The sequence below is a fragment of the Phocoena phocoena genome, chromosome 14 (assembly GCF_963924675.1).
Source record: "Phocoena phocoena chromosome 14, mPhoPho1.1, whole genome shotgun sequence".
Classification (NCBI taxonomy): domain Eukaryota; kingdom Metazoa; phylum Chordata; class Mammalia; order Artiodactyla; family Phocoenidae; genus Phocoena; species Phocoena phocoena.
This window is the reverse complement of record NC_089232.1, coordinates 68,914,101-68,937,208: the sequence shown is the minus strand read 5'-3', so window position 1 is coordinate 68,937,208 and position 23,108 is coordinate 68,914,101. Positions and strand designations below refer to the sequence as shown.

The 23,108-nt window shown below is 51.5% G+C and overlaps 2 protein-coding genes across 2 annotated transcripts; one reads left to right on the top strand and one right to left on the bottom strand.

Annotated features, from left to right (window-relative positions):
• Positions 1–212: 212 nt before the first annotated feature.
• SLC30A3 (solute carrier family 30 member 3) lies at positions 213–8,239 on the bottom strand. The gene is made up of 8 exons (XM_065891046.1): positions 8,012–8,239; positions 4,387–4,568; positions 3,682–3,828; positions 3,431–3,584; positions 2,645–2,843; positions 2,294–2,399; positions 1,919–2,053; positions 213–1,022 (listed from the first exon to the last, which is right to left on the bottom strand). The coding sequence occupies exons 1-8, from the start codon at positions 8,104–8,106 to the stop codon at positions 874–876; spliced, it is 1,167 nt and encodes a 388-aa protein (XP_065747118.1). The 5' UTR covers positions 8,107–8,239; the 3' UTR covers positions 213–873.
• An 11,346-nt stretch (positions 8,240–19,585) lies between these two features.
• On the top strand, positions 19,586–21,074 carry DNAJC5G (DnaJ heat shock protein family (Hsp40) member C5 gamma). Its single transcript, XM_065890843.1, has 4 exons — positions 19,586–19,698; positions 20,003–20,216; positions 20,413–20,557; positions 21,019–21,074. The coding sequence occupies exons 1-4, from the start codon at positions 19,586–19,588 to the stop codon at positions 21,072–21,074; spliced, it is 528 nt and encodes a 175-aa protein (XP_065746915.1).
• The last annotated feature ends 2,034 nt before the right edge of the window (positions 21,075–23,108 follow it).

Here is a 23,108-nt window from a genome sequence, read left to right as displayed (position 1 = left end):
GGACCCAGGCTCGAGCACACTGCCAAGTAGGGGAAGGCAGTAAAGGGACTGGCGGGTTTCAGCCTACATCAGAATGGATATTTGAGGGTGGAGAGGATGGAGAGGGTGGGAAGGGGGTAGGGGAGCTGTGCAAGGTCACTCTGGCTGAGGGATTCTATCCGTTCCCAGGTGACCGGTTCTGTGTCCCCCTCCTGAGGAGTCAGCACAGGGGCTGAAAGGTGCAGTTAGATACAAGTTTATTGGCGGAGTCCTCCCTCTCTCTGGGAGAGCCGAGGGCACAGCACCAACAGAGGGATGGCCAGACAGACCCCCAGACAGACACATGGATGGTGCAGACTCATAGAGACCATAGCACAGCCACACAGGCACAGAGACACACAGGCCACAGCACCAAGACACACACACACACACACACACACACACACACAAGGCTAGAACACACGGACAAAGTGCAGGCCTTGGGGCTCCTGCATAGACAGAGAGAGCGCCACATGGGGAGGGGCCCCTGCTGACCTCCCCCAGGCTTAGGCACACCAACAGCACAAAGACAGGCAGATCCTCCAGCCAGCCAGCCACACAGACAAATGAACTGCACGGAAAGGAGGCTGGGGGCTCCCGCGAGCACGGGGAGCAGGGACCACAGGACTTCTACACACCCCGACTGCCCTGACTTCCCTGTTCAGCCTGACCCTGGCCCCACTCCCCACACACACTTTGGTCTTGCCCACTGGGGCTGGGGGGTTGGCAGGTGGAAGCGGGCAGAGAGGAAGGGTACGGACCCAGCTCCGTCCCTTCTCCGTGAGCAGGGAGGCAGTTGCTGAGAGTCCAGGGCTGAGCCTGGGCCTGGCAGTGGGGTGAGGGTGCGGCCGTGGCTCAGGCTTGGGGGGGCTCCCTGCAGCGCAGGCACTGGGCCATCTCAGGCTGGTACTGCTCGACCTGCAGGGTAGAGCTGGAGAATCCAAACCGGGAGTGGAGCCGGGATGTGGCTTCAGCCAGGATGGCTTCAGAGTCAGCCGTGGAGTCTGCGGGGGAGTGATAAGAGGCAGGCAGCAGGTTTCCAGGGGAACTGGGAACCAGCCAGGGGCCCAGATAAGGATGGGTGAAGGGGACCCAGGGGTTTTCATGGCATGAAAGCCAAGATTGAATGGGAAGCTTTATTTTCTCTATATATTGTATGAACAGTGTAAAACTGTCAAAAAGATCGGACAGACTCATCCCTAATCGACTAGGCTAACACACTAGACCATTATTTTTCTATTCTCTTCTGCTCTTTGAGTATCAGTATACAGCTGTGTATTTCAGCAGCCATGCCACCCGCTTTTCCACGACATTCCAGATGTTAAATATTCTGTTCTCATTGTCCCTCTAGAGTTACCATCAAATATCCTACAAAGTATAATATTTTTGGCATCCAAATTGCATGTCTCTGATTGCTTCTTGCATCTGGAAGAAACTCAGAAATTCTTTGTCAGCTTGTGAGTCACCATATATATTTTAAATAGTTGAACCATAATGTAGCTAAAATTTTATATTCCGCTTTCTCTCTTAGCATTATACCATAAACATTTTCCCTAGTTGCCCTACAGTCTTCATAATCATCAATTTTTAAAAGTTACATGATACTCCACTGAGTGGAGGAGCCATAATTTACCTAACTGTGCCCCATGATGAGACCTGTAGGTACCAGTGACCTTTTAAAGGGTTGCTGGTTCCCAGCACTACTTCAGAGAGAGTGAAACCTCCCTGAGAGAGAGAGAGACAGAGAGACAGAGAGACAGAGAGAGAGAGAGAGAGATACAAAAACAGAGAGATGGGAACATTCACAGTTAATTCAGACCATCTTCCTATGTTTGGATGGTGGTACGGGAAGGGAGAAATGTTTCTGGAAAGTAACTGGCTGGGGTCAGTGTGGACTCACCAATCGCCAGGTGTGCGGAGGCAACATGGTAAGTAAGCGTAAGGGACCACAGGTGCAGCTCGTGGGTTGCCCGAACTCCTGGCACTGACAACAGGGTATCCCGCACAGGTTCAAACCCCACACTTCTGGGGGTACCTGCAAGCAGCACCCACCGCGCCTTATTGCCAGGGCCACTCCTGCCCAGAGGCCAGGACCCCACCTCCCCCATCCTGTACCACTCACCCTGTTGATCCCCACAGTTTACCCCATCCCCGAATCCTCCTTCCACCAATAGGCCTTCTCCCCACACTTTCTCCAGAGAAAACAGAGGCGCCTAGTCCTGGGGTGAGGTCAGAGAGGGCCCCGGGGGGTGGGGAGCAGTGGCGTCTGACTCACCTTCCATGAGGACGCGGAGAACATCTCGGAGGGTGGGAGCGGTGGATCCAAGGGCACAGATGGAGAAGAGAAAGGTGCTGATGGGGTCAGCTGCCTTGTACTGAGGCTGTAGAGAAAGAAAGCTCTAAGCCTGGGTATCAGGGACCTTTCAGAGGAAGACCTAGGGGCATCCTGGACAAACAGGACCTGAGAGGCCCCTGAGAACCCCGCTGGGGTGAAAGGGACTATAACCCTGGGCCAGGAGTCCTGGGGAGCTGGGAGATGGAGTGGGGTGGGTGGGGGTCCAGGGAAGGAGGGGCTGGGGGGTGGAATTGGGGGAGGAAGGCTGGGGCAGGCTTGCACAGATGGTACCTTGAAGTAGATGAGGATGGAGGCGGCCAACACCCCAAGGCTCTGCAGAAGGTCCCCCAGCACGTGCACAAAGGCCGCCCGGACGCTGGTGTTCCCCAGGGGCAGGGGCTCCCTGGGCCCCTCCTCCAGCGGTGCATACTCTGCCCCCCTGGACCCATGGCTGTGGTGGGGCCCGGCCTGGTGCAGCACAAAGGCCATTCTGAGGGGGAGGCAGAGCAGCTCAGCCCAGGTGGCCTGCTTCCAGGCTCCTCTGACCATTTCCACACCTCCTCCTCTCACCTCCCCAGGAGCCCTCTCTCCATCTATTTTCTCCCTATTTTCCCAGTCCCAGGAAAAAGACAATACGGTCCAAGAGAGACAAGTAATGCAGCCTGGGGGCAAGAATACGTGGTGCCAGAGACGTGGATTCAGATCCTGGCCCTGCTACTAAAGTAGCTATGTGCCCTGGGCAAGTCCCCTGGTCACCTCGTGGGATCTATCTGATTAACTGTATACCAGAAGTGATACTACCTACCTCATGGGGTGGTTGTGAGCTTTAAATGAGACAATGCTGATGACAGCCCCCAGCAGGGTGGCCAGTACACAGCAGGCCTTTAACAAAGGTCTTTTGACTCTGAATTTTAGGTCTCTACCCCAGCCCCTTCTCAGGCATCCCTAGAGCAGAGAGATGAGAACAGCACGTGCGTGCTGCGAGTATGTCTGGGAGAGGAGAGCCTGCTCTCCCATCCTGGAGGAGGAGCCCTCGCCCTGAATCCCACACGGTGCCTGCTCCATACTGGAACGTACAGCAGATTGGCACAGACTGCGATGCTGGCGGTCAGCAGCATGGCACCCCCCTCGATGTGGTAGTCGCTGTGCAGCAGGCGGATGAAGGCCAGGTACAGGAGGATGCCAGTGACCATCCAGAGGGAGACCACAGAGGCCAAAGCCCCCAGAGTCTCTGCAGGGGAAGACAAGCTATCAGAGGGCTGTCCAGGACCCTGAGAGGTACCTTCTGGCAAGATTGGGTGGGTCATCAGACCATGCAGGGGCCTTACCTGAGCGGTGCCAGCCAAAGGTCATGGTACGGGTGGCTGGACGGGTAGAGAGCCAGAGGGAGAAGAGGCTGCCCATCATGCTGCCCACATCTGCCAATAGGTGGGCTGCGTCAGTCATAATGGCCAGGCTGTGCGCCAAATACCCACCTGTAAGGGTAAAGCGATATATGGTCTGGTCCCTTTAGAAAATATCAGGCGGTGTGTGCAGAGGCAAGAGGCATGGCAAAGAGACGGGGGGACACATACCAAAATGTGGTAATGGGATTACACGTGGGTTTTGGGGTTTTTTTTTTCTTTTCACTCATTCACATTTTCTAGTTTTTCTACAATAACATTTTTTTGACCACGCCGCGCAGCTTGTGGGATCTTAGTTCCCCGACCAGGGATTGAACCTGCGCCCTCAGCAGTGAAAGCGCGGAGTCCTAACCACTAGACCACTAGGGAATTCCCCACAATAACGTATTTTAATAAGAAGAAAATAGGGCTTTTACAAGACCAGTTCATACTGATGAGCCAGCCCTGAATTCCCTTGGTGCTGTCCCTCGCCCTCTCCCACTTCCTGAGTCCTGGGCACCCACCTCCCCTGTCCCAGCCATCCCCACCTTCTCTGCATCTCCACCCAGGAACATTCCTGGGACTCCGGGTGGGAAGTGGCTTAGGCAGGCGTCCGGAGGATGGTGTTGGAGGAACTGCTTTCCGACTTACCGACTACTTCCCCGGCCATGAAGACGCAGCACACAGCACAGGCGGCACACAGCTGCCTCTGTGCCTGCAGCCTGTCAGGGGTGAGACCTGGCTGTGGCAGAGGGTCCCTGTGGCAGTGGTGGAAGGACATCTCCATGGGTTTGGGCTCCTCGGGGAGGGGCTCGGAGGGCTCTGTGAAGAGACTGAGGCAGGCGGCCCAGTTCAAGCTGGGGCCTGGTTCAAGGGCTAACCTGCTTCTCACTCCCAGTTCTGGATCCCCCAGACTGGCTTCATCAGATGTCCCACCTCTCTATCCTTTCCTGAGGCCTTGTGGACAGAGGGCCACAGGAGAGATGGGGCTAAATGGACAACTCAGATTCCAGCTTCCCTTTTCCTTTCACGTACAGAGCCATAGAATCTCAGAGCACACATGGAAAGCACCTTAGAGACGTCTAGTCTACCACTTATTAAAGAATTAGAAGCATGAGGTTCAAAGGGGGAAAGGACTCATGGAGGCCACACAGCTAGTTGGTGGTTGAGCTGAGATTAAACTTCAACCAAATCAATTCATTATGATAGGCAACACGAAGAATACAAGTGGGATAGGATATCCTTTCTGATCTCTGGGAGCCTCTGGTGAACAAGACAAATGTGTACCTAAATACTGTGAGATGTAGCAAAAGGTAGCTATTGCCTTAGAGCAGTTAAAGCACTATCAGGGCTCAGAGGGACATACTGACTGTAATGAGGAAATCAGGGACACAACTGAAGGAGGCCCCTGAGAAGGGCCTGGAAGGATGGGAAGGATTTTGATAAAGAGGAGGTGCACGTGCCCGGCGAAGGCAATAGGAAGGGGAAGTGGTGTCAAAGTGTGGCGTGAGGCTCAGCACATGGTCCTGGCCTTAGTGCCTCCCTGCTGGACCTACCTCCTGGTGCCTCCACTCCCAGGTCCTTCACCTTCCCTCTCCAAGACATTCAGCTAGACGTGGCCCTTTAAGAGGAGAGTAGAATGCTGGGACCCAAAAAGTCTGAAGTTCCTGGCACAGAGAACTAATGGCCAGATTCCAGAGCTGGGTTGTCATGGGGAGGAGAGAGCGCAGACTGATGTGGCTGGGATTGGTGGCAGGAGGAGTGCTGGGTTTGGAGTCTGCCACATGTTAGCTGGACCTCAGTGTGACCATAAGCACCCAGCAGAGGCCACTTTAACTGCACAGTGCAGTAAGCCTCCCTGGACAAATGAATAGGGCTGGGGGCCTCACCTGGGGCACAGGCTGAGCTCAGGCTAACTGAGTTTTCAGTCCCTTCTGGCTTAATTCTCACCCCCATTACTACCCAACCTGAACCCCAGGGAGAACAGAACCTTCCACAGCATAAAGGACCTAAATAGAAAAGTACAGTTCTAGAAATACTCATGGAGGTGTCACAAGAATACCCTTGAGAGAAAATGAAGGCTCCAGATAGAAATGTGATCACAGCAGTAAAGTGGGGAAGGGTGCCTGGGGCCTTCTGGCTGAGGACAGCTCTGCCCAATGGGCGAATTCAGCCATGAGGGAGATGGGGGCACATTTGGTGCTTCTAGGGAAAATTCAAGGGCCGGCAGGTAGATTAACTTCTTGGAATCCCCTTCCAAGACTTAGAATCTGGGTGTGTATGATTCCAGGTGTGTTTCCAGAGGAGACGGGAGATGAGGGTGGCTTTGAGATCCATCCTCATTCCTCAATGAGACTACCAAGCAGCGTACACGTACTGAAGCTCAATCTAGTGGGAGAGGCAGAAGTGTCGCAAATGTCTGACTATGCGAGGAGAAGCTGGGGCCAGGAGGGTTATGAACAAAGGACTTTGGAGCACAGGGGAAGGAGTGACCAACGCTAAAGGGGATGAGGAGACCTTCACAGAGGAGGAGATGTTTAAGAGAAGACCTAGGTAGAGAAAGGAGCTCCAGACACATGGAATGACAATGACAAGATATGCAGCTTGGAGCTTAAGTGTGAGGAACCAGAGGAAGGGCTGAGGAGGAAAGTGATGGGCTCAAAGTAACATAAAGGGAGACACACTGATTGATTTAATCTTTCCTGATCTGTGAGATGGATGACCTTGACGATGGACTAGTCTGGGAGGAAGAGAAGAGAGGAGATGGAGGGGTCCAGTACAGACAAGGCCAGAGGCTCCCTGCGCAGAATCTTAGAGATAGGCAGGCAGGTAGGGAAGAGCCTCTTCCAGAAAATACTGCAGGATTTGGTGACTAATGGTCATATGAGAATGAAAACAAGCTGGGAGTCACAGATGCAGGTCTGAAGAGTAAACAGAGGGTGAGTGGCTTTGAGGCAGTGGGCAAGATGCCTTTCCTGGCCCTGTAAGACACAGCGCGGCCAGGCATCAAGGTAGTCACCCATCAACAGGCTGCTCCCTTTTGTTTTGCATTAACTCGGCACTAAAGAAGCCTCATTGTTGGTGTGTAGGGGTGCGGGGAGCTACCTGCTGTGTGCAGAGAAGGAAAGACAACTTGCTGTCCCTGGCCCTCTGAAACACCCGACGAACAACAAATAATATTGAGTAGGGTAGAAGGGAGACTGGCCTGAAGCAGAGTCGAAAGGTACATGAAGAGATGCCAGGGCCACAGCTGCCCCCGTCTGCAGTCCTCCGCGGGAGAGATTCCGACGGAAGTCTTCCACTCCCCCATCCCTCATCCACTCCCCCATCCACCCAGGTTTACGGCCCCCATCCAGGGAAAGAGCGAGAAACCCACAGAGGCACCACACCCGAGACAAAGAGAGAGGGGTTGGGAGGGAAAAGGAAAGATAGGGAGAGATGAGGAAAGAGAAAAAGCCGGAGACCCTGTCAAATTCCCGAGATAAACGAACGGTGGGCAAACAGACAAAATGGCCAGCGGAGGTGGCCAGGGAGGGCCTGGCGCGGCCGCTCGGAGGGACAAGGCGGTCGGCGGGCGCCGGGCGCGGGAGGCCGGCGGGACGCGGAGGCGGTTCTCCGGCCGCCCCCGGCCCGCTGTCCCGACCGCTCCGAGCTCCTCATTTCACACCTCGCCGCCCCCGGCCCCGTCTGTGCGTAGCCGGGAATACCCCCGCCGCCCAGACCGCACCTGCTCCTTCCTTACCGCCCCCTCGCTTCCCAGCGGCCGCCCGCCCCACAGGAGCCCGGAAGACCCGCTGCGGAGCCCGGGCCCATCGTCGGCCCGGGTGCCCAGAGCTGGCCACTCCAGAGGGGACGCCCCGAGCCCGGGAGCGCGGAGGGTAGGGCCGGGGGCCTGGGCGGCGAGGGGCTCCTACGACCCCGGAACAACGCGTACATCGGGGCACCTGGCGCGGACTCCGGCCAGACGGAGGGGCAGTCGCTCGCGGGGAAGTCAGACGCGGCGGGGTCGGCGGAGGGGTCGGGAAGCTTGGGAGGCGGTCCGAGGAGCAGTTTCCCGGGACCGGGAGAAAGAAGGTAGCCAGGAGGAGGCATGTCGGGCTGTTGAGCGGCGGGGGTCGGGGCTGGCTGGGCGGGCCGGAGGGGACAGAACGCAGCGCCACAAAGCCGAAGGGGTCGCGGTGCGCTGGGCCAGCTGGCCGAGAGAGACAACGAAGTGGACGGAAGGCGGAAGGGTGGCGCCCTCCCACAGCCGAGGGCCGACCCAGGTCAATCCTACCTCTTCAAACGCAGGCCGCCACCAGCGCCGCCGCGGTCTCGGGGGCTCACCAGGCGAGTGGTCTCAGAGCCCCCCGTGGCGGGAGAGGGCTCCATTTCCCCGCGGCCCCGACCGTCTAGGCCGCACCGAGGTAGGGAGAGGCGTGGCCAACCCCGCGCCAAGTCCGAGCGGCCAGTCGACCCCTAGACTCCCCGCAGGGCCTCGGGGCCACCACAGTGGAGGGAACTGCGGCGACTGTGGCGCCGGCAGTCCGAACTGCAGATCCCGCGGCTGCTGGAGCCCCGCCCCACGTGGGGCGAGCTCCCCAAGCCCCGCCTCCAGGCTCCCCAGCCTCTACCCCACCACGCCTAAGCCCCGCACCCGGAGCCCCGTCCCCGTAGGCATAGCCCTATTTGCCGGTGCCGGAGCCAGGTGGGGCGGTGGAAGCTCTCTGCGCCCCCGCCGGGTTCTAGAGAACGCCTAATCTCCATAGCCCACCCCTAGGCAGACCAGCCCCGCCCCTACCTAAGCCCTGCCTACCAGTTTCCAGCCGAGCTCCTCAAGCCTAGGGACCTTCCAACCAATCTTCAACCAAGGGACACCGCCTCGTGCAGGTCGGCGCCAGGGCATCCCACCCCCTCTCCCCACCACCCGTCACCTCGTGGCCCCAGCCTCCCCACACGAAGGCAGAAACAGGTGTGGAGGAGAGAACCAGAAAGAGAATGTGGGGTAAGCAGTGTGACAAATCCGGGAGAACTCCAGGGACTCCGGCCAGAAACCCCTCTGTGGCGGAGGTGGGGTCGGAATTCGCGAGCAAAGTCTGCTGCCAAGCACTGTACCGCTCATTATTATTTATTTTTATAGAGACATGGGGCGGACAAAAAGCTTCCAGCTCTCCTTCAATCCATTATTATCCCTATTTTTCGGATGAGTAACAGTCCCAGAGGAAGAAGTGTCCGGGGTCATGCGACCAGTGAATAAAGGACTGGGACTGGAACCCCATCCTCTCTCCCTCCCCGGTTCAGGACGCCACAAGGCGACTGGAGAGAGCGCACAGCCGCAGTTTTGTCACTTAGAGGCTGGGGCAGCCGAAAGGAAGAGCGCTCCACTTCTCTGGGGTCACAAGCCCCAGGTTCATGGAGGGAGGCTGCAGTCAGCTTGTCCTTACCTCCAAACCTGTAGCACCTTCCCGGGCATTACTTCATCTTGCCTCATTTAAACTAAAGCCCAGGGGAAGGAGTGACTTACAGCAAAGTCTGTGGCTGAGCCTGGAGTCGAAGCTTCAAATGCTCAATGTTCTGTGCCCCTCACATCTGCCACCAGTGTACAATGAAAAGGGGTGGTGACTGGATTGTGCACTCCAAGCTGTGACACTCCGTGAAGAGAAGGATCCGTAGGAGGAGGGGAAAGAGTGAGCATGGATGGGGAAGGTGGAGGGTGAGAGTCGTTAGCTAGCCCAGGCAAGAAACCCATCAAAGGCACCCTTCAGAATACCCTGGGCTTCAGAACACCCGTCAGAATGAATTTAGGGTTCTGGTGACAGTCATCTAACCCCAACATTGTTTTTTTCAGACAATGAGACTCCGTGCGTACTTCTAAAAACAAAAAAAACTGGAGGACGTGCCAGCTAGAGTGGTTGGAAGTGATGGGGTTAACCTGGGAGAGCTTCGCGGAGGAGGTGAGGCTTGAACGGATTAGGCAAGCTGGGCGGCGGGCTGGCTGTTCCGGCGGGGAGAGTGCGGCTTGTGCCAAGGTTTGCGGGCGGCGTGTGCTAAGCGATCGTACTGCGCCGGGAGCGTTGCAGCACGGAAGAACGAAAGGGTCTGCGCGCGCCCTCGGCGCCGCCTCCACCCACGCCCTGCACGGGGCCCGCGCCAGCCTGTTCGCCACACTCTTCCCGCAAAGCCCAGCCCATAGTCCATGCGGGGCAAGGGAGCGAGGGTGGGGGTGGCTTTCGTCCCCCAACCTCCCCTAGAGGCATGGGGCCTCAGCTCCCTCCATGGGTTATAGCAAGGCGAGAGGGGAAGCCACCAGCAAGGTCACCTTGTTGGTCCGTGTCAGAGCTGGGGTGGAATTCATGTCCCGCTCGGCTATGTCAGGGCCCCGGGCACGTCCCGCCTGGCGCCGTCGGTTTTCGAAGCTCCGTCCGCACTGGGCCTGGGGCATTGCCAATTCTGAGAGCCTTGGAGCTGGGACGTGAGGGCCACTGCTCACTCCAGGGCTCAGATGCGGTAGCCTCGCCCAAAGTGGTGCGGGGCGGGCGAGCTCGAAAATGGGCAGAAACCGCGGGACCCTATGCGGGACGGGGCGTGGGGGTCGGGCTTCTAGGAACGCCTCGGCCAATGACGACAGCAGGGGGACGTGGTAATAACAATGGCTTCCTCCGGGATTTCCTTTCCTGGGCAGCCCGTGGCGCAGGGACAGCAGCCCCGGGTGCCCGGGAGGGGGCGCAGACGCCGGCACGTGCCCGCCCCGCCACTGCCACCCGGCGGGGAGCGAGAAGGCAGGACTGGAAAGGGGCGTCGGAGCAGACGGATAACAGAGCTGCCCTTCGCTTCCCCTCCCTGGCCTTGGAACTTGCTGCCTCCAGAAGTCCAGTGCAACGGCAGGGAGAATACCAACAGTTTCTTTTGCTTGGAAATTTATGCATGAAAAGCCTGGCAGTGAAACAGACAGCTTGCACCTGTTTCTCTAAGAACCATCAAGGCCCTATGAAAATCTCTGCAAAGGGTCCTCTTGAATTCCAGGTCTGAGGAAGGCATTCTGCATCTGGACAGGAGCTAGGAAAACTGTGCAGGAGTTAGAAGGACAGCTGAGGGCTGGTGCCCTGTATGGAACTCTAGTCTTCATTCAACATTTACTGAACACTTATTCCTGCCATGTGCCCTGCTATCCTAGCTGCGGATTCCTGGTGAACAAGATAGACGTGTTCTCTCCCATCCTGGCTTTAACTTGATTGCAAGAGATTTCTATTCTGCAGACTGTGGTTACTGATTTACCCACATGCTCTTACGCCTTCCTCAGATACCAATTTTCCCTAAGGTGAGTCCTTAGTCTACTGTTAGTTGTGGAGGCAGGAAGGCCTGATGTTCCCGAGAGGACAGGTCAGTACCAGCTTCCAGAGCAGAAGGCAACAGAGCAGCTCAGAAGGAGGCTTCAGGGAGACCCAGGCTGGAACAGTTCATGCTGAGAGAGAAGGAGAGCAAAGCCCAGTGCTGAGGTCAGGATTTAGGCTGGGCCAGGGATCTCAGGCAAGATTTGGAATCCAAGGCTGTGGGCAAGGGTTAACACTTGAAAGGGCCAAGCCAAGCTGAAGGGTATGCACAGAGGTGTTACCCCTAGAAAGCCTTTCCTGACCCCTCCCAGCCCTGGGTGGGTTATGTGCCCTTCCCTGGTGATCTCAAGGCCCACTGTGCCTCGGTGATGTTAGCACTCACCACATTTTAACAAAATTGTTTACATGTCAGTCTCTTCACTAGAGTACAAGCTCTCTGAAGACAGCTGTTGTCTTTCTCAACACTGTGTCCCCAGCACACCATAGTGCCTGATACATAGTCCTCGATAAAGCCATCCCAGAAAGGAGGAGCTGATTGTCAGAGTGGAAGCAGGATGGAGGAAGCAGGATTTTAGTTGGAGATATGGAAGATGAGGGAAGGCTGCAGCTTACATGTCACATCCTCAGAGAAGCCTTCCTGACCCCCCAAATCAGCCTAGTGCATGTTATGCATTCTCATTGCACACTTCTTTTTCTGCCTTAGCACTTATCCTACTGTAATTAAATTGTTATTTGGAGATTATTTCTTTTTTCACTTGGCTTCCAGGATACCATAATCTAGTTTTCCTCCTATTTCATTGACTGCTTATTTTCGGTCTCCTTTGCTGGTTCCTCCACATCTTCCCAACCTTTTAACGCTGGAATATTCCAGGACTTGGTCACCCTCTTCTCTTACCTTCCTACACTTAGTCCCATGGAGATATCATCCAGTCTCAAGGCTTTAAATACTACCTAGAAACAGCGAGAAGCAATGATTGTTGAAGCTGGGTGATGGGTACATGGAGGATCATTGTACTATTCTGTTTCTATATGTGTTTGAAATTCAGTTTCTATTAAAAAAAGAAACTTAAAAAATAAATGGCAGCTTATATGATGATTCCCAGATCTCTCACTTGAACTCTGAACTCATGTACCCAAATGTCAGCTTGACCTCTCCTCTTTAATGTCTAATAGGCATCTCAAGCTTCATCAAAAACTGAGCTCCTGATCGCCACCCTTATCCCAAACCTTCTCTTGCAGCAGTCCTCCCATGTCAGAACATGCGAACTCCATCTTTCCACTTGCTCAGACCGGAAGCCTTAGAGTCATCCTTGACTTCTCTATTTTTACCCCACATCCAGTCTGTCAACAAATCCTGCTCCCATCCTTGCCTAAACCACCATCGTCTGCCTTCTTGATTACTTCAGTAGCCTCCTAGGTTGTCTTCCTTCTTCTACCTTTGTTGCCCTATAGTCTATCCTCAATCCGGGCTAGGCAACTAGGCCAGATTTCATCAGTCTCTGTCTCAGTATCAGCCAAAGGCTTTCCACTGGCCTGCAAAGCCCTATGCAATCTAACCCCCTCTGATCTCATTTCATACTACTCCCACCTCACTCCCCAGCCACTCTGGCCTTTGTGCAAGTGGGTCCTATGACATACCCGGTGTGTTCCACCCCAGGGCCTTTGCATTTACTCATCTCTTTACCTATAATACACTCTGCCAGATGTCTTCACGACTCACCTGAGCATCTGCTTCAGGTCTTGAATCAAATATCACTTTTACAGGGACTTCCCTGGTGGTCCAGTGGTTAAGAATCTGCCTTCCAATGCAGGGGACATGGGTTTGATCCCTGGTCAGGGAACTAAGATCCCACATGCCATGGGGCAACTAAGCCCGTGTTCCGCAACTACTGAGCACACGGGCCACAACTAGAAAGCCTGTGAACCACAACTAAAAAGCCTGTGAACCACAACTAGAGAGAGAAGTCCGCGCACCGCAATGGGCGCAACTAAGACCCGATGCAGCCAAAAATAAATAAATAAATAATACAAAATATACATATATATATATATATATATATATATATATATATATATATATATATCTCACTTGTACAGGCCCTCTCTGCTTATCCTTTTAAAAAGTGCAGACTTCCCTCAAATTTTTTCCATCTCCATCCCTGCTTTATGTTTCTCCATAGCAACTATTACCACCTAACATACTGAATATTTTACTTATCTTGTTTACTGTCTCTCTCCTCTCACCAGAATTTAAGCTACATGATGGCAGAAGTTTTTGTTTGTTCTGTATGTTGCTATATCCCCAGCACCTAGAACAGAATCTGGCAGAGGATAGCACCTAATAAATATTTGTTGAAGGTATAAATGAATGTCTATCTTCCACACTAAGCTATAATCTATGAGAGCCGATTATCACTGTATCCAAAGTACTAGGCATAGAGCAACGATTAATAGATATTTGTTAAGTGAACTGATTAATTAAAAGGACAGTTCATGAGGGGAACTGGTGTGAGGGCAATGGTATAGAGGTGAGAAAGAACAGGAATATTTAGGAGGAAAAAAAGACTGATGGTTACGGAAGGTTTACTTCAGGGCAATAGCAGACAATGCATTTGGAGGGATAACACGGTGTCAGATTGTAGATTTCATTGCCATATTTTAAGGGTTGTTTTGCACCCCATGGGCTATGAGCAAAGGATAGGTAACGATGGAAACATTGCTTTGCTCTAGGAACATTGATCTGGTAACCAGTATCCAGGATGAGACTGGCAGTAGGGAGAACAGTTAGAAGGCTAGGACAACAGTCAGTGTGACATGGAAATCCTTTAACTGAGGTGCTTCAAAGCTGTGGGAGCTGAAAAGAAGGGGACAATGAAAGAGCAATTTTGAAAAAAGAAATTAGTAAGATTTTTTGGCCCGAATTTGGGGGAAATAATGGTCCACAGCCCGCTGATGTTTGGGTTTTGAGCAGCATTGTCTTGGAAAGAGTCATAACATTAACGTAAATAGAAAAAGCAAGAGGAACAGCCAGTCTGGGGGCAAGGTCATAAGCTCAGATTTCAGAGTGTGGTTTTGAGGCAATGGGAGACTGGCACATGGATGACACTAAGCTGAAGTAAAGCAGAGTAGTGCCCGCTGAAGCCACGCCCATAGACTGCATCTCTGAAGTAGAGAGGAGAGAGCAGAAGCAGGAGCTTAAAGACCAAACCATATAGAATATCCACAAAGAGGAAATGAAAGAAGGGAGAGGAGCCAGCAAGGGACAGGAAACTTATCAGAGATGTGGGAGGAGACACAGAATAATGCAGAGCCCCAGAATTGAAAAGACATGAAGTTGGTGGAGCTGAACAGAAAGGAGAGGAGAGATTTAAGGCCCAAAGTCTCTTCCCAAAACAGAGCCTGATATTTTTCACTTCATTCAGTCATACTGCCTGAAATTCTGCCAGTTATTCCTTTTGTGTTGGTTAAGAATTAAGAGGGTGAAGTGTTAATAGTTCTTCTCACTATAAGCAGAATTATAGGGTTTTAATTAGATTGCTTTCCACCTAACCCGTAGGGATGAGATAATTTTATGGAGGTAAATCATTTTTATTAGAAATGTTTAAAGGAGAGGAAGTGAGAGAGGTAATTTTGGAGTTTTGACTGCTTGGGGAACACTATGGATATTTTGGAGGGCAGAGGGCACTGGGTAGAGGAATGAGAAAATAGGGTTCTAAGGGGCTGAGAAACGAATGTAGAAAGGGGATGGAAGGATTCCAATGACAATTTCCAAATCTTCTTAGAGGGAGGACCCTGATTTACCCCCTTCCTCCCAGAGACAGAATGAAAGCAATTTCTCTCTTTACAAAATTGGGAGGAGACAGGATAGAAAGAATGACGATGATGATGACGATGACAATGACATAGCATTTACCACGTGCCAAGCACTGTTCAGATTAAATATTTAATCCTTTTAACAACCCTGAGAGGCAGAGACTATTATCTCCATTTTACAGGTAAGGCAGGTGTGCCCTGTTAGCCTGCCCTTAGGTCTGCAGAGTCTGGGGTTGCAGGGCAGAGAGGACAGGAGTATAAAGCAGCTTCTCTAACTGGAAGCCCTCTACCTCCCACCACGAGACGTCTGCCCTGGGGAGGACAGGCAAACAAACGGGGCCAGAGGTATTTTTAGTCACATGTAGTATGTATGCCTTCAACTGGGGGGAGGGAAAGCAGGGTATTACCTGACATCACCATGAAAGGAGGTGAATATCAACTACGGATTTGGTCTGTTTCTACACTTAGATTTTAAAGTGGAAAGGGAGCTGGTGTGTATGAGGAGCAGACACAGTATGGACACTGAACTAACTTGGAGTCAGAAGATAGGTCTGGACCTCACAGGTTGACCTTGGGCAGGTTAATCCCTTTCTCTAGGCCACACTTTTCTCAATTACAAAAGGAAGGCATTGTATGAGAGTTGTTTCTGAGGTCCCTTCCAGCTCAAAATTTGTACGATTCTAGAACCTGGGGGTTGGGTGTGACAAATTATGATCTCTCTCTCCCACTACATATGTTGGAGAGCGTGATATTTTGGGTATAAATATACCAATGTCTGTCGTCTGTATGTGTATATTCCAGCTATATGACTAAAACTTTAGTTGTTTGTGGATAAATAAGGGATGCTTCTTGGTTTTCTCCAGGAAAGACCAAATGGCTCTGTGACACAGTAAACTTCTAAGATCACTGACTCAACGTACGGGAGGGCAAATGATTCCAGAAAAGGTTTGAGTCTGTCATCATTCTTTAGCATGGTTTTTTTTAATTTTTCCATTTTTTTTTTTTTTTTACAACCAAATTTAATTTAGTCTTGACCTCAACCCTGTGAAACAGCACAGGATTTTACAGAAGAGGGAAGAGACTCAGAGATTAAGTGACTTGTCCAAGATCACACAGCCTGTTAGAGCCAGAGCCAAAACAAAGATCTAGGGCTTCTGACTCCCGGCTTGTACGTTCTTCCTAGTTCTGTGCTGAATGTTAGAAGAGACCCTGTGCATGGAAAATGGAGTCAAAAAGGGTCTGCTTCTAGGTAAAGGCCAAGTGGAGGCCCCTCGCCAGAGGATGCCAGCTGACCTGCTTGCTCTATTCCCATCTCTGCAGCTGCTGGCTGCAGTGTCATCTCATTCAGAGCAGAGGCGCAGAAGGCTTAAAGATAATGGCTATTTCAAGAGCCACTGTGATTAGAATTAATTAGAATGTCAGAGGGCAGTGATAAGAAGTAATAACATTCTGGAGCCTCTGGCGAGATGTGAAAGCTGTTTACTAACTCTTCTCAGAGCCTAATTTGCCATCTTTCTTGGGCTCATTTCTGTAAAGCAGGGATGGGCTCATACCACCTCCCAGGGCTGTTGTGAGGATCAAAGGAGACAATGAGGTAAAAGTGCTTCAGAAAAGGTACACAAAAGCGTGCTTGTTCATTCAACTTAACCAACATTTATTGAGTACCTACAATATTCCAGATACTGTGTTAGGAACTGGAGGAAAACTAAGACAAACAAGAAACAAGGAGCCCAGAATCGCCCTTACTATCTCTCCTAGTGCCTTCTGTCTCTTCTTGTCTCAGATCATACGAGGAAAAGTGGGCTCTGCAGTCCTGTCCAATTCCCCAGCTATCTGCTTCTGTCCCAGGCAATTCTTGCTATGGCCCAAACTCTGGGCCTCCACTGGACGAGCAGAGGGCTCCCTCTGCTATAGTTCATTCAGCAAATCATTAATTCACTTATCATAAGCCAGGCATGGTTCTAGGTGCTGGGGATACAATGGTGAGCAAACATACAAGGTCCCTGCCCTCATGGAGTTCACTGTCTACCGGTGAAGGCAGACCTTAAACAAATCAACGTGAGATAAATAAATATTCACAAATCAGGGTGAGGGTGTTAACGAGATGGGGAGAGAGAAGTGGAACTCAATTTAGAAGGACTCTCTGAGGAGGCACAAAGCTGAGAGCCACAAAAGATGAGATGTCAGCCACGCACGTAGCCTGGGGAGGAGCCCTCCAGGCAGAGGAGTGGGAGGGAACACCGTGTCTTCAAAGAACTGACAGAAAAGCAGTGCAGCAGAGACCAGAGCACGCAAGACAGTGGTACTCGGTAGAGCTGGAGTGAGAGGCAGGGGCCGGACCACACTGGGCCTGTAGACTGAGGCGAGACGTTCCCTGTAAATGCACTGCACTGCCAGTGCCTTCTGTTCTCGTCCCAGTGCTGGTAAAGAAATGACTTGGGCTGTTCAAGTTCTGTCCTTCCATGATGGTGATGAAAGGCTGGAGGTTAGTTAGAGAAATCTGGCATAGTACAAACCATCAAAAAATTGTTAGCTTTACCTCCTTTACTTTAGGCGACTAACCTCTAAACTCATCTAACCCAGAACCTATGAACTCAGTGAGGGATACCAAAGATTTTCATCCCCACCCCTACACTGATCACGGATCTACAGAAATAAACTAATTCAGTGGTCGTTGTGCCTGTTGCACATGGACTCTTTAGTTTGCTCAGGTGGCTCACATCTTTGGGGTGCAGTATTTACAACTTAAAACCTAGAAGGGAAGGTAAATGTACACAGGTAACAGTAATAAAAGGAAGAGATAATAAGTCACAAGACAGGTAACAGAGAGATAGGACTGAAACAATAAAGTTCTTTCAATTCCATGTTATAGGAGCCATTGAGTGCTCCTTTGTTACGAAAACCAACATCATGAAGTGGTAAATTCTAAGGGATGCAAACCTGTAGGAGATCACAGGAATTGAGTAGAGATAGGTGCTCTTATGCCCTGCAAGTAGCATGTAAATTAGGGAGGTAAATTGGTACTTTTGGTAACTTTCTGGAAAGAAAGTTAGCAATGTGGATCAAAAGCCTCAAAAAAAATTCGCTTTGACCCAATAATTCCACTTCCAGGAATCTACTCTAAAGAAAAAAAAAAGATTTATTTGTAGATTTAAAGATAAGAATTTTCATAATAAGGTCATTATACTATCAAATGATTATAAACAATTATCCAATCTGGATTATATAATTACATTATGGTACATCCTCGTGATGTAATAGTATTTAAAGGAAGTTTCTGAAGAACAGTAATGACTTTCGGAAATGTTCAAGACATCAATTTAAAGGAACGTGCCATCTTAATTACAATATGATAGGATAAATGCTTTTACAGAGGAAGGTGAGAACAATTGAGGGAATGAAGGAAAGTTTCCTAGGAATACTGACATTTGATGTAGGTCTTAAAGCATGTGTAGGAGTTTCCCGGCAGAAAGGAAAACAAGGACCAAGTGGAGACCCTTAAATTCCGTAAAAGAAGGTAATATACCTCTTGAGAAAGGTTTGTAGCAAACATACCTCTCATACAGCCACGGTCTGCAAGCCCCGTTATCTTTCCTTAGGTGAGTCGATGAGCCACGTCCCTTATCGAATGAGTCCCCTCCCACCCGAGAAGGGACGGCCCTGCAGGCTGCATCCGTGGGTGGGGCTGGAACCGACACGCCGCAGCCCTTGGCCGCTGGTGCCAGGCAGATCCCTACGCTCAGGCTGCCCGCGAGAGAAATAAGTCCCTCCCAGACCTACCTGCAGCGCCAAAAAGGGACCCCTAGTGTTGACGCAGCGCGCAGGCGCAGTTGGCCACTGGCCCGCTGCCGTGTGAAGTTTCACACTTTGATGGAGGTTGCGTGAGGCCTCCCCGGCTGAAGAGAGCGACTCCGAGGTAGACGCCAGGCTGGGTTTGGGGTGGGGGGGGGTCCACACAGAGCCAGAGGGGACCTGGGGAACCAGAGCGTTCCCTCTGAGCTTGTTGCCTTGGTTCTCCCAAGCCGCAGCCTCCCAAGCGCTCCCCTGGCCCTCTGGGGTCCTGCTCACTGCTACCTCTCTGGTCTGCCCCACAGCTCCTCCTTTATCCCTTGAGTCACCCCTCTGTCCTCCCTGAGGGACAGAGGTGGGAGGGTTTGAGCGGGGAGGTTAGGAGGAAGAAAGCATCTGGCCTAGGTGCAAGCACTGCCTCCTGGCCTGGCTTTTGGACGCCTGACTTCTCTTAGGCAGCGCAGAGTTTCATCTGACTTGCTTCTCCCTTGGGAATTGGGGATCTCCATGATTCCCCACCCAAGCTGTTCAGGGGCTGGGGCCCTGCTGGTCTTTCAAACCCAGTAATGAGCTTGGACAGGCTCGGGGCTGTTTACTTAAGGCACCAGTAGCTCTGGACAAAATCGATCTTTATGCAGGGTTTAGACCTCCCTTGGCTTCACCTCTGTAGAATGTGGGGTGTCTGGAGGTCTGTGTATCTGAAGGACACTGGGAAATGTGAGGAGAAGATGTTTCCTCTTTAAAATTCGAAGGTCTTGTCACCCGCACCCTTCTGCTAGTCACAGATGCCAGTCACTGTTGTCTTATACTTGTCCCATTGTAGCCACTTACCTGCCTCGCTCCTGAAGGCGATGAGCTTCCTGTCACTGGAAGTTCGCTTCTCTGTGGCCTCACCTGTGGAAGTTCTCACAAATGCTGCTTCTCCTCTGACCCAGATCATGGCTCACGTAGACGAAGCAGCCCGCCGGTTGTCCAAAACTGGATCAACCCTCTATGCAGTGCTGGAACTTAAGAAGGGTGCTTCACCTGAAGACGTCAAAAAGGCCTACAGGTTCAGATATCAGCCCCTTATTGATTCCTGCAATTCTCCCCCTTGAACCCTTTTCCCTCTACCTTGCTTTCTGACCCATTTTTAAATCCCCAAGCCTTCACTTTGGGGCCAGGTGGGGCCATCATCCTCTTCATTGTGACACGGGAAGGAATGTAGACTTGGGCTGCGTGCCTCCATCCTTTGTACCACATCTCATGCATTCTTTTTTCACCATCTAGAGACCTATCCCTGTCATTCACCCTAACCCTCCCTCCCCAGCCATTCCCATCCTCTCCCCATCCTCCTTTGGGTATTGCTTGGGTAGGAGACTGGCCTTGAAGTATCATCCAGACAAGAATCCAGGGGACCCTCAAGCAGCAGAAATATTCAAGGAGATCAACACAGCCCACTCCGTACTGAGTGACCCTAAGAAGCGGCAAATTTACAACCGGCATGGCTCATTGGGAATATATATATACGACCACTTTGGCGAAGAAGGCGTCACATACTATTTTACGCTGAATAGCTGTTGGTTCAAGGTACACAATTCTTCCTAGTCTCTTAAGAATAAGGAAGCAGGGGCAACCCTCCACTCTTAGGACAGCTAATCCCCCTCTCCTAGGACACATGCTTCTGTTGTCTCATATAGCAGGTGCTGGAAGGATTGAGGGAGGGGAGCTTGAATGGAAATACACAAGAGCTGCCGGATTGAAGCCATTCTTTCCCACCTTTTAGACGCTTGTCCTCCTGTGTGCTCTGCTTACCTGCTGCTGCTGCTGCTGCTGCTGCTGCTTTTGCTGTGGAACACTTAAGCCACCACCCGAGGAAGCAGCTAAGAAAAAATATGAGCCGAATGTCCAGAATCAGCCTCCAAGGCCAGGTGAGAACCACAGGCAGGGACTGGGATGAGAGCTGGAATAGGGATGCAGGAAATGGTTGGGGGTGAAACTGTGAACTCCCAACTATGGGAGCCTCAAGTCAGTATTGGGGCAAAGTGAAGAAAGAGAAGGGGATACACTTGGTTTCTGTTTGTTCATGCCACACACTGACAGTTTGAATGTGATGTTGGCCTCCTATGACTGTTAAGCTTAACGAATGGGGTGGAAGTTAAGGAAAAGAATGGGGTGGGAGACTGTGCCTAGAAAAGGCAGTAGTCGAAGACAAGTTAGAGGATGCAGTTCTTTGCATTTACTCAAGAGAAAGGTAAAGTGCCTGAGATTATCCCCCTTATTCACACTAGTGCCACCTAGTGATGTGAATGCATAACTGCAAGGTAACCATTCTTTCACCAGTGGACTAAAAACTTGTTACTAAATACGTGTTTTTCAAATTCCATCACAGGACACAGAGAACATTTTAGAAGAGGGGAAGATAATTCTAGTGATGATAATTATTAAAAGATGAAGAAGAGTGAGGTATGAAAACTGAAATGGAGCAATAATTAAAGGGTAAGAAAGAAAAGGTTAGACACTAACTTCAGATGAGTCATTAGTGGAAAGTTTATATCTTTATAGTATGGACTACAGGTATTTGTATCCTTACCTATAGGGGGTTGGCTTTAAATTCTGGGTGATCATTCCTTCTGGTTAATAAGATGCCATCTTCTTCTGCCCTTAGGTGCTGACCCAGTGAGTGTGCCTTCTGCTGCCCAGTCCGCTGGACTCGGTGAAGAGAAGAGCAAGTAGCCCTGTCCTGACATTGACCCTGATTTCCCCCTCTACTTGTAAGACTCCCATCTTCAGAAGCATCGATGGCATCCATCCCAGTGAGGATGCCATCTTTGTACTTGATGGTATAACTGACCCTGGCCATACAGGGTCACCCAGCTATTCTTCGTTTTAGCTGCAGTCCCAATTTTAGTCTGTTAGAGAGCAGCCCTCGTATCCCTACCCTTGTGAGGTCTTAGGCAGTGATGACAGTCTTTTCCTGAGCATTCTTTTTCCTGTGCTGTTCTTGGGATTTGAGCCAATGTCAGCTGGTAGGGTCAGCCACTTGCGATATCTCTCTCAGGATCCTGATAGCCAAGCTGGATGGATCCTGTCCTGGAGCTGCTAACCCTTCTTTGTTGCAGTTCTGTGTACCAAGAACTCTTAGTGTCAGCCACATTCCTAAGCGAGTACACCTTTCTGGGGGCTGGTCTCATCTTTTTCGGTGCCCATGCCTTTGGCATTGCCAGCCTCATTCCATACCACATGAGACAACTCAGGGAAAGTATCAATGCATTTGAGGCTTAGGGGTAGTTTTCCCACCTTTGGATTCTCCCTGGACTGCGGCTGCCAGCATAGCACCCATTAGCAGGGCGCCTGTGAGTTGACTGAAGTTCACACCTCAGTGCCTGCCTGCCTCCGTCCTTTTGACCACATCTTATGCAAGCTCATCACTATATGTTTTGTTCTTAAAACTGGGGCATGAAACGTGTGATAGGGTAAAGATTGCACTTTTACAGACCCTTTCCCCATGTGTGCCTCATCGCACTGTCTCTTTGGTATCCTCATCACACCATTTCTCGTCTATGCAGGGTCAGAGTCTAGTAACTCCTCAAACTTCTCTCTCCTGACTGGGAGAGGGGCTAAGGGATGTCAGTGAATAAAAGAGCTTTTGTCCAATCCCAGTGCATATGTTGGGCCCCAAAAAGACAAATTGTGCCTGGGATAGAGAAGAAGTAGGAGAAAAAGATAGAGGGCCAGTGTGCACATCTGAAACCAGCCTGCCTTGGAGAGCAGGGGTCCAGGACAGCTGTGGAGCTGGGGCAGAGGCTTCCCAGAGCCTTGTGATGATGACTTTGTCAGTGCTCTAAAATTTCCCTGGAGACTGATTCCCCTGGTGCCCGAAATAGGTCCCTGGCATTCAGGTCCTTTCTGCCCTGCTCAGCTACTCTCAATTTCCTAACAAATTAAAAGTCCTTGGAGTGGCTCCAGTGATGTGTTCATGGACCAGAATCCCACACTTTCTCAGGGGCTTGCTCATGAGGTAGTTCCAGGCCCTGGCACACCTGCCAGCTCCAGCCTCCTGGGCTTCTTTTCCTAGGCGGATATAAGAAAGGTCTGGGCAGAACCAAAAATGGGTCCAGAAGTGTTGAACCAGAGCCTCTCCCTCATCTCTGGTGCCCTTGTTCTGAATCACAGGGTTCGGAGGAAGAGGGCCAAGGTCACTGGCTAAGCCTCAGAGGCAGAAACTTTCACTGACTGTAGGTCTGGCAGGATCTTTCCTCCCACCCTGAGCCATGGATGGTACCTCTCATACAGGCCGATTCAGATTCTGTGTCACTGCCCTGGAAGAGGGGCCCAGGCCAGAGCATGGGGGTCAGGGGCTTACAGGAGCCCCCTAAGAGCCCCTTTGCTGTCCTACCTTCTACCATAAGCGGTGAAGCTCACCCCGCCTCTTGCTCAAGGGAGTCACCGTTCCTGAGTGAGTCAGGGTCACTCGGTGAC